This window comes from Macrotis lagotis, chromosome 5 (genome assembly GCF_037893015.1).
Source record: "Macrotis lagotis isolate mMagLag1 chromosome 5, bilby.v1.9.chrom.fasta, whole genome shotgun sequence".
In the NCBI taxonomy this organism is placed as follows: Eukaryota; Metazoa; Chordata; class Mammalia; order Peramelemorphia; family Peramelidae; genus Macrotis; species Macrotis lagotis.
Window position 1 is genome coordinate 145087387 of NC_133662.1, and position 9826 is coordinate 145097212.

At 36.0% G+C, this 9826-nt stretch overlaps 1 protein-coding gene across 2 annotated transcripts in view; it reads right to left on the reverse strand.

Moving 5' to 3' along the window:
• Positions 1 to 9342, reverse strand: part of HBS1L (HBS1 like translational GTPase) — a 125804-nt gene extending 116462 nt beyond the window's left edge. Inside the window, exons 1-2 of one of the 2 annotated variants that reach the window (XM_074187636.1) lie at positions 9149 to 9330; positions 3126 to 3191 (exon numbers count right to left, since the gene is read on the reverse strand). In XM_074187636.1, coding sequence (XP_074043737.1) covers positions 3126 to 3191; positions 9149 to 9191 — 109 coding nt within the window. In that variant the 5' untranslated portion in view covers positions 9192 to 9330. Of the gene's footprint in view, positions 1 to 3125; positions 3192 to 9148 lie in introns of both variants that reach the window. The other variant, XM_074187637.1, reaches the window with a different exon arrangement.
• Between the last annotated feature and the right edge of the window lie 484 nt (positions 9343 to 9826).

Below are 9826 nucleotides of genomic sequence, written 5' to 3' on the forward strand. Positions count from 1 at the left end.
AATACATTAGCTTGTAAAATTTTAAAGAAAAATATCTGTCTACCTCCATTTCCTCATCACAGGGCATTAATAGCACTTCATTCTCAAAATGCGAAGATAAAACAAAATACTACTTGCAAAGTGCTTCATATATCTTAAAATATCTGTAAATGTTAAAATTTTAGTCAGGAATAGTGGTAAAAATCACTTCACTGAATTCATTAGCTTTTTTGAAGGTAAAGAATATTTTGAAAATGAAATGGGGTTTAAAGAAGCAGGAAAAGTCTTTGAATGAAATAAAAGGAAACTGGTACCAGTTCAAAATAAATTCACATAACAAGATGCTAAAAATTGAACAAATGCACAATTGTAAGTTAACTTAAACAAAAATGTTCTGATAATATATGCTCATTGTCCATCAAGAGGCAGGATAAAAAGAAAAAGCATCAATAAACTTGTCTAAATTTTTAAAATAATTCTAGAAAACTGGTCTAGGTACATTTTCTCTGCGACCATGTAAATATGGGACTTTAAAACTATTAGGGTACTTTAAATAGAATATGATGCTAAGAGCAGAAATTGATATAAAATTAAAACATTTCCTGGGTTGGACTATATAAAATCTAAGGTCTCTTCTAGCTCTAACACAATGAATATACAACTCCCTGACTATACATTTGTAAAGAGAAATATAAACACAAGTTTAAATTAACCCTTAGTTAGACCAACAGCCATTGACACTTAGCAGAATTGCAGTCAAGAAACATGTTAATAAGAAAATTAAAGAAATTCCAATAAAACTAAATATAAGAGTTAGAGGGAGTCTCTGAAGAGATTTTTAACAAAAGTATGGGAGCCATTATCAGTCATCCTGACTTATCTTGACATTGAATTCCAATGAATCCAGAGGAGCAAATGAGGTGGGAGACTTTATATAGTCCTGTCTTACTTAAATCTATTTCCTTTTAAGTTAATATATCAACTTCCTGATGTCACTGGTCCTCTTTGAGAAAAGGAGGAAGAGGGAGAAAAAGAAGGGAGGAGAACAATAACAGTCAAAAAAGATTACTATAAAACAAATGCATGTGGGCAATCACAAAGAAACTCATTTCTCTTGAAATAAAGAGGGGAACATTCTCTTCTCTCTCATCTTGCCTGTTTCTAAATTATTACCATGGTGAGGTAATAAGGTTAAGTAGTCTGGATGTTTTTAATTAGGGATCCATGCATTTTTTAAAATGTTTTGATAAACTTTTCAGTTTAATAAGACTGGTTTTAAAAAAATTTAATTCATTCTGAGAAAGAAAAACTAGTTAATAATTCCTGCTCTATAAATTGTCCCTCCTTTCTCTCCACCACTACTACCTCAACTAGCTCCAGAATCGGGTCTAATCAGGCAGCAACCCCAACACCTAATTAATGTTATCTCCAGATCTGTCTTTCTTCCATCCCCAAACCCAGATCACCTGCCCTGCTCTTTACCCTAGGATTCTAAACTAGATCTCTAGTACCTCTATTGAAATAACCAAAGAGTAGGCTGTTGTTTAAGGGATAAAATAAAGCATTTTGGGCAGGAACTAAGTTTATCTAAGAATTCTCCCCATCAACTCCATCCAAAATTCTCATTAGTTCATTTCCCAAATCACAAAGGTTCTATCAGCATCCAGATTACAGGGTGGAAAGGAAAAATGTGCTTCTAATATCCTTGGGTGGTATTGCAAATGTACTTGTCAAAATAAGCATTATGCAATATTTTGCAATGGTTATCTTCTATAGTAGTACTATTAGCAGACTATTATACTTCAGGTATCACATATGCACCACCAGGCTACCATCTCTAATTTATATAGACTTAAAGAATTGCCTGAGGCATAGGGAAATGACTTGCCTATGATTTAGGGAAATACACATGACTCAAGGAAATGATTTGCCTAGTATCAGTGGCAGAATTTCAATTCAATTTTTTTCCCCTGACTCTCAAGTTCAGAGCTCTATTCACTAACCATGTTGCCTCTTAAGGTACATTATGGATTAAATTTATGGGACAGTTCTGGAATCTAATTACCATTTCTATAACATTGTTTCTCAGAGGAAATGCATTCTAAAATACCAACAACCAATTTACATGCGCATTTTTGGAATTGGCAAGTTATATTAGGTTTATAGAATATCTAGAATTATCAAAATACAAAAGACTATAGAATTCTGCTACAGTCTTTAATTCCATCCCTTAAAGAAAATAAAGACCAAAAAAACTGCTTTTGATGTAAAATAACTAACTAAATAAAAACATCACAGCTCTGATTGAAATTTTACTTACAAGACCACCCACAAAACAGTTTTGAAATGAAAAACAATCTCTAATATTTGGGAATAAACAAATATAAATTATCCAGTAACGACTTGTAGAGAATAAACTTTGCCAAAAATATGTTAAGTCCTTTAATATAATTCAACATATTACCATTCCAGCACAAGCAAATTAGAATTATGATAGGCTTTAAAACTGGAAGAAATAGGGGGTGGCTAGGTGGCACAGTGGATAGAGGACTGGCCCTGGAGTCAGGATTTTCTGAGGTGAAATCTGGCCTCAGACACTTAATAACTACCTAGCTGTGTGGCCTTCAGAAAGCCACTTAACCCCATTGCCTTGCAGGAAAAAAAAAAAAAACAACTGGAAGAGATATGATAAATCATTTCATAAATTTGAAATAGCAGAGGCAAGATTCTCAAATGCAGTTCAAAAGACCACAGAATCAATACTCATTTCACTAATATTGCATTGCACATTACCAAAGAAAAGTATTTCTCACTTCCAATACACATGGAAAAAACTAAACATTTTTCTACAAGTTGTTGAAAACTCAAAAGACAAATAAAATCAAATGGTTTTGATTATTGGTAAAATTATTTAATCTATGTCTTCAAATGCATATTAAAAACATTTATGTATGTATGCACCCTGTATGGAGAATTTTTTCTATATTCCAAGATTACAAAGACAAGATGAAAAACAGTCCTTGCTAAGACTCTAAATAATGTGGTATTTTTCTGATACACTCAAGGCCTAGAAAAAAAGCACTTGTATCCACCTGTCTTTTTCTAAATCCTCTATCAAGACCCTCAATTTCATCCAGAATACATACCTGTTGATGGTGAAATACAGTAATCATCCTCTACAGACTGGCCATAGAGATCATCATCTTCAAAATCTATATGAAATATACAATAAGTTAACATAAATATCAAGTGATTTTATTCTATCAATAAGCGTTCCAATATTAAAATAAACAAATACACATTTAGATAACCCTGGAATATATTACTCTAACAACTGTTTCAAAGACTGTAACTATTTATCTTTAAAGATGGGAGTTCTGGGGCGGCTAGGTGGTGCAGTGGATAGAGCACTGGCCCTGGAGTCAGGAATACCTGAGTTCAAATCCAGCCTCAGACACTTAATAATTACCTAGCTGTGTGGCTTTGGGCAAGCCACTTAACCCCATTGCCTTGCAAAAATCTAAAAATGAATGAATGAATGAATAAATAAATAAAAATAAAATTGGAGTTCCTTTCCCATGGGTAATCTACTTTGTTTCCAGTTCTTTGCTACAAGTATTGCTATGAGTATTTTGAAAATATATAGGACCTTTCATTCTTTGACCTCCTTGGTTAGTGTACATGCCCAATAATAAAATCAAAAAGTTGAACAGTTCCAGTTCATCTTCCACTTAGTTATCAGCATATAACTATGTCCCCCTCCCCTCTTCAATCAATAAAACCCTAATAGCTCCCTATTATTTATAGGATCCAAATGTAAAATACTCTTTTTGACCTTTTAAAGAGTTTAACTTGGCCTTCTCCTATCTTTTCAGTCTTTCCTGCCCCTCCCCTCCAGGTACTTTGTGATCCAGTAACACTGGTCTCCCTGCTTTTTCTCACCACGATATCTATTTCCCAACTCAAGAGGATTTGCCATTGGCTGTGTCTCACATCATTCCATATGGAATGTCAGGCTGCATGAATCAAAAACCAGAATTAAGATTGCCAGGAGAAATGTTACATGCAGATGATACCAGTCTAATGGCAGAAAGTGAAGAGAAATTAAGAAGTTTCCTGATGAGGATGAAAAAATTAAGTGTGTAAAAGCAAGTTTGAAGCTTAACATCAAAAAAACTAAGATCTTGACAACTGGTCCCATCATTTCCTAGCCACCAGTGAAGCTGTGTCAGATTTATATTCTTGAGGTCAAAGATCACTGCAGAAGAGCAACAGTCATGGAATTAAAATGTGCTTGCTTCCTTGAAAGGAAAGGTATGGCAAAATCTGGACAGCATACAAAAATAAGAGACATTATCTTGCTGAAAACAGTATATATATATAGATATAGATATAGATATATAGATATATAGATAGATATATAGATATATAGATATATAGATATAGTAAAAGCAATGGTTTTCCCAGTAGCAATATACAACCAACAAGAGTTGGACTAAAAGAAAAGTTGAGGGTCACAGAAGTGATACATTTGAATTGGTCTTGGAGAAGACTTTTGAAAGTCCCTTGGAAAGCAAAGAGATCAAATAATTCAATACCTAAAGAAATTAATGCAATATACTCACTAGAAGTTCAAATATTAAAGGTGAAGCTTAAATACTATGGTCACATAATAAGAAAATGGGACTCACTGGAAAAGAATGACAATGTTGGGGAAAAATTGAAGGGAAAAGGAACTGCAGAGAATGAGTGTCATGGAAAGAATGAACATGAACAGATTCCCAGAGATAATAAAGGTTAGAAAGATTTGATGTACTAAGGTCCATGGAGTCATAAAGAGTTAGAAACAACTGAATATCCCCCATGTCTGGAACTTTCTCCCTCCCCATCTTTATATCATAGCTTTAATGGCTTTCTTCAAGTCTTCATTTTAAATCCCTCCCTCTGCAACATGGTCCCCATTATCCCTAAAGTTAGTGCCTTTCCTCTGAGGTTATTCTCCAACAAATCTTCTAAATTGCTTGCATGTTATTTCCCCTATTAAACTATGAGCTCCTAAAACCCAGGAACTGGGTTTTGTGCTATTTTTTTGGTTTTTCTTTGCATATCAGTGTCTGGCACACACTGACTCCCGCAATTCAAAGGTATTTTCCAGTTCTATTGTTCGGATTTACAAAATCGACTATTTAAAATATGTCTATTCTCCCACAACCTCCTTCAACCTTAACTATTTTCATCTTTCTTAATCTGTGTTGATTTGAATGTGAGGGGAAACCCCAGAGTTGTTTCAATTTTCATTTCTCTTTCAGGTGATTTTGAGTATTTTTATTTAGTTAATATTTCTGACCCTCTATTTTTTTCACACTTATATTTTATACTCCTCCAAGAAAATAAAAATGATACTATACACTTACTATCCATAGAATGTATGTTCTGAGTTGTTTTTTCTGAGGGTTTTTTTTTGTTGCTGTTTAAATTAGATCAAAATATTTATCTTTTTTACTTAAATAAACTTGTAGTCAAGACACATTTTTTAATATAATTGGCTGAGCTTGGCACAAACAATAAAATCAATTTCCTATTATATGTGTGCATATCTTATTACTTCAAGAGACATTAAATACCAGGAGACCAACTACTTCCCCTACAAGAGTATAAGTTTTATGCAAATAGTATCCTTCTCAGTGTCTAGCAGAACTATAGTGAGTACAAATATAAACTGAAATGAAATAAAATTAAGACTAAGTATGAATACCCACAACTATGGAACAATTAGATTTATGTTCATATTGGTTTACTAATCTCAAAAAGTGAGATCCAAGAATAAAAATGGATAACTGCCACAAATCTGCATAATATATTTGATAAATAGGTCTTTAAGGACAATAACCACCAACTCACAAAAATGAGTTTAAATGCCAATCAGAAAGGAATTTAATTAATTTTCAAAAACTATGAAAACTCTCAGAACAAGAATGTGTTTGTGTTAGAGGGAAAGAGGGACAACTCTGGACATTTATAATTTAAATGAAACCAATAAGTTCAATTTTAAGAAGTAGCCCAAATAAAATTATTCTCACTCAGTGCATACCCATTCATTCAGGAAAGGTAAAACTAAAAAGCACTTCAAAATATATTGGTCATACATATTTTGCTTCAAAAAATAAATTTCTTTAAAAAAAAGTTAGATTTTTTTTGGCCTCTTCACCATGATGACTCACAATTCAGAAAGCCTTAGTTATTCCATAAAGTTTCAACCAACACTTTTTTTTTAGGTTCTTTTGCAAGGCAAATGGAGTTAAGTGGCTTGCCCAAGGCCACACAGCTAGGTAATTATTAAGTGTCTGAGGTCTGATTTGAACTCTGGTACTCTATCCACTGTGCCACCTAGTAGCCCCCTATTCAAGAAAGTTAATACCATCACAAACTTGTAAGGCAAAGCAAGATGAAAAAAACTGTTCCTAACACCCTTAAACTGGTTATGATGTCATCAACTGTTAAGAAAACATGGCAACCTGAACTCAGGAATATCAGCAAATTGAGAAAAAAACTTAGGTGATTAGTTCAAAAGCAAAATGTACAAAAGTAGCAATAATTAAGTTTATTCATATATTGTTTTGTTTTCAGCAGATCTCCCACTTAATCTAATGCAGTATATTTAAACATCTGTGATGTATCCATTCTAAGTAATATTAGGAGTAATAAAATAAAAACATAATGGTTAACTAACCAATTGACAAGAACCTTTGTATAAGGATATATTGCAGTTACTTTACAGTGGTCAACATTTAAGAATTGTCAAGAATCACTAATTTCCCTTTTAAAATTCTACCTTTGGGAAACAATCTTTACAACTAATATTTCTGACAAAATATACAGAGAACTGAGTCATACTTTTAAAGAAAAAAAGGCATTCCCCAGTTGACAAATGGTCAAAGGATATACAAAGGCAATTTAGGTATGAGGAGATCAAAGCCATCCATAGTCATATAAAAAATTGTTCTAAATCATTTATTAGAGAAATGCAAATTAAAGCTTCTCTGAGGTACCACCTCACACCTCTCAGACTGGCCAAAATGACCAGAAAGGATAACAATCATTGTTGGAAGGGTTGTGGGAAATCTGGGACACTATTCCATTGTTGGTGGAGCTGTGAACTCATCCAACCTTTCTAGAGAGAAATTTGGAACTATGCCCAAAGAGCAACAAAAATGTGCATACCCTTTGATCCAGCAATATGACTACTGGGTCTATACCCTGAAGGGATGATGAAAAAGGGTAAAAACATCACTTGTACAAAAATATTCATAGCAGCTCTGTTTGTGGTGGCAAAGAACTGGAAATCAAGGAAATGTCCTTCAATTGGGGAATGACTTGGCTAACTGTAGTGTATGTATGTCGTGGAACACTACTGTTCTATTAGAAACCAGGAGGGATGGGAATTCAGGGAAGCCTGGAAGGATTTGCATGAACTGATGCTGAGTGAGATGAGCAGAACCAGAACCCTAACAGCAACATGGGGGTGATAATCAACCTTGATGGACTTGCTTACATCAGTGCAACAATCAGGGACAATTTTGGGTGGTCTGCAATGGAGAATACCATCTGTATCCAGATAAAGAGCTGTGGAGTTTGAACAAAGTTCAAGGACTATTCCCTTTAATTTAGAAAAAAACTACTATCTTATTGTCTGATCTAGTTATCTCTTATACTTTATGTTTCTTCTTTAAGAATATGATTTCTCTCATCACACTCAATTTGGCTCAATGTACAACATGGAAACAATGTAAAGACTGACAAACTGCTTTCTGTGGGGGGTAGGGGAGGGAAGTAAGATTGGGGGAAAATTGTAAAACTCAAAATAAATAAAATCTTTAATTAAAAGAAGAAAAAATTAAACTAAAAAATTCTACCTTTGGTAACTAGATTAGACTAAAGAAATATTACTGCTGTATGTCTACTGTATACTAAGAACTGGAATAGAGGGTACAAAAAGTGAAAGAAAAAAACAATCTGCGTAAAATAAAATTCTACCTTTGGTATCTAGATTAGACTAAAGAAATAGTGCTACTGTATGTCTACTGTATTCTAAGAAATGGAATAGAGGGTACAGAAGTGAAAGGGAAGAAAAGGATCTGCATATATATATATATATATATATATATATATAATGCAGTTTATTTAAACATCAAACATCTGGGATGTTTGAATCTAATAAGAGGGGAAAAGTTGTATGGATTGCCAAATACATTTTTAAATAATTAGATTCATTTATCTGATATCCAGTGTGTACCTCCTTTCCTCATAACACAAACTTCCTTGTACAACAGTTTTGGGATTTGATGAGCAAGTACAACAAACTCATCCAAGTCATGCTCCTACCAGACTGTAAAGACAAATGAGGAATCTCCCTCTCAAGTCTTACTGTCCTATCAAAGTCACTTATTTTACTTTCCCTTCTTTGAACTTTTAACATCATCTATTTTTTTTATTTTTGTTATTATTAAACAAAAATATAAAAAAATAATTAAAAAATCATCTATTTAAGTCATTGAATTCTAAACTAATGCAGCACGAAATTCAAACGATTCTTAAAGTGCACAAGTAAACAAAGCGTGATACCCAATATTTTCACTTTGTATATTGACACCAACTGTCAACCCAAAACAAAAATGTCACTTGGAGGATATAACAAGTGGTTTTGTGAATTGGGGGAACATGTAGACAAACCGGAGGGGGGGGGGGGGGAGAAAGCAGGAAAAAGGAGTTAAAGAAAAAAAAGCCACAGGTGGTGCAAGCTAATTTCTTAAAGAGTAAACACAAAAATAAATAATAAAGAGTAAACAAGAATATTTTAACAATGTATAAAAAATCATTTGTACTAAAATAAGAATAAATAAATAAAGGAAAGTCAACCAAAAGGGGCCATACTGACACTGCAGGATCCGTTATCAAGCCCCGGAGCCAACAGGCCACTCCCGAGTGGCGCCGCCCCGGCAGCTGGGGCTTCACCTCTCCCCCCACAAGCTCGCCGGCTCTTCCAGCCCCGGGATGCCGCGGGTAGCCAGAGGGAAGCGGCCGAAGCCGGGGCCGGCGGCAAAGCAGAGTTCCGGAGGGCGCAAGGCCGCGGCCCAGCGGGGCAGGGGGAGGGCCCGGGCTTCGTACCCACCTTCGTCGTAGTTGTATCCTCGGACGTTCCTGTGCCGCGCCATGGCGACTCCGGCGCCCGCCCCTCCGCTCCGACCCGCCGCCTCGGCCCCCTCAAAACCACCTTCCTCAGATGCGGCCGGAGCGGCCGCAACAGCCCGGGGAGCGCTCGGACGCCATGTTGGCTTCCGGCAAAAAGCGCGCTACAAAGGTTCTGCGCGTGCGCGACGATGCGTCAAACTGCGACGTCTTCCGAAAAGTCATGCGCGCTGAGGCCTGCGCCCCGAACTCCCAGGATCCCTCGCGGATGATTGGTCGGACGGCGGGGGGAGGGAGTGGGGATTACGTACTGGGGCCCCGCCCACACGCCCCTTGGCGCCGGCTAGGAGGCGGGGCTGCCCGAGCCCCGACCTCGTCACGTGGTACTTCCTGGTTTTGCGCATGCGAAATGGGAGTGGGTTCCAAATATTTGGTGTGAGGTGGCAGCAGTTTGGAAAACCCGCCCCAGTCCTTGTCCTGAGAATCCCCCAGGCCTGGGCTCCGTCTGCTGCACCACCTGGCTACACCTACTGTTATTATTTTTTTATTTTCATTTTAATCTTTTTCTCTCTCCTTTATCGCTCATGCGGGTCTATATTTTTTGGGGGGAGGGAGTATTTACGTTTACTCTTAAACAAGAATATTTTAGTAACGTATCTAA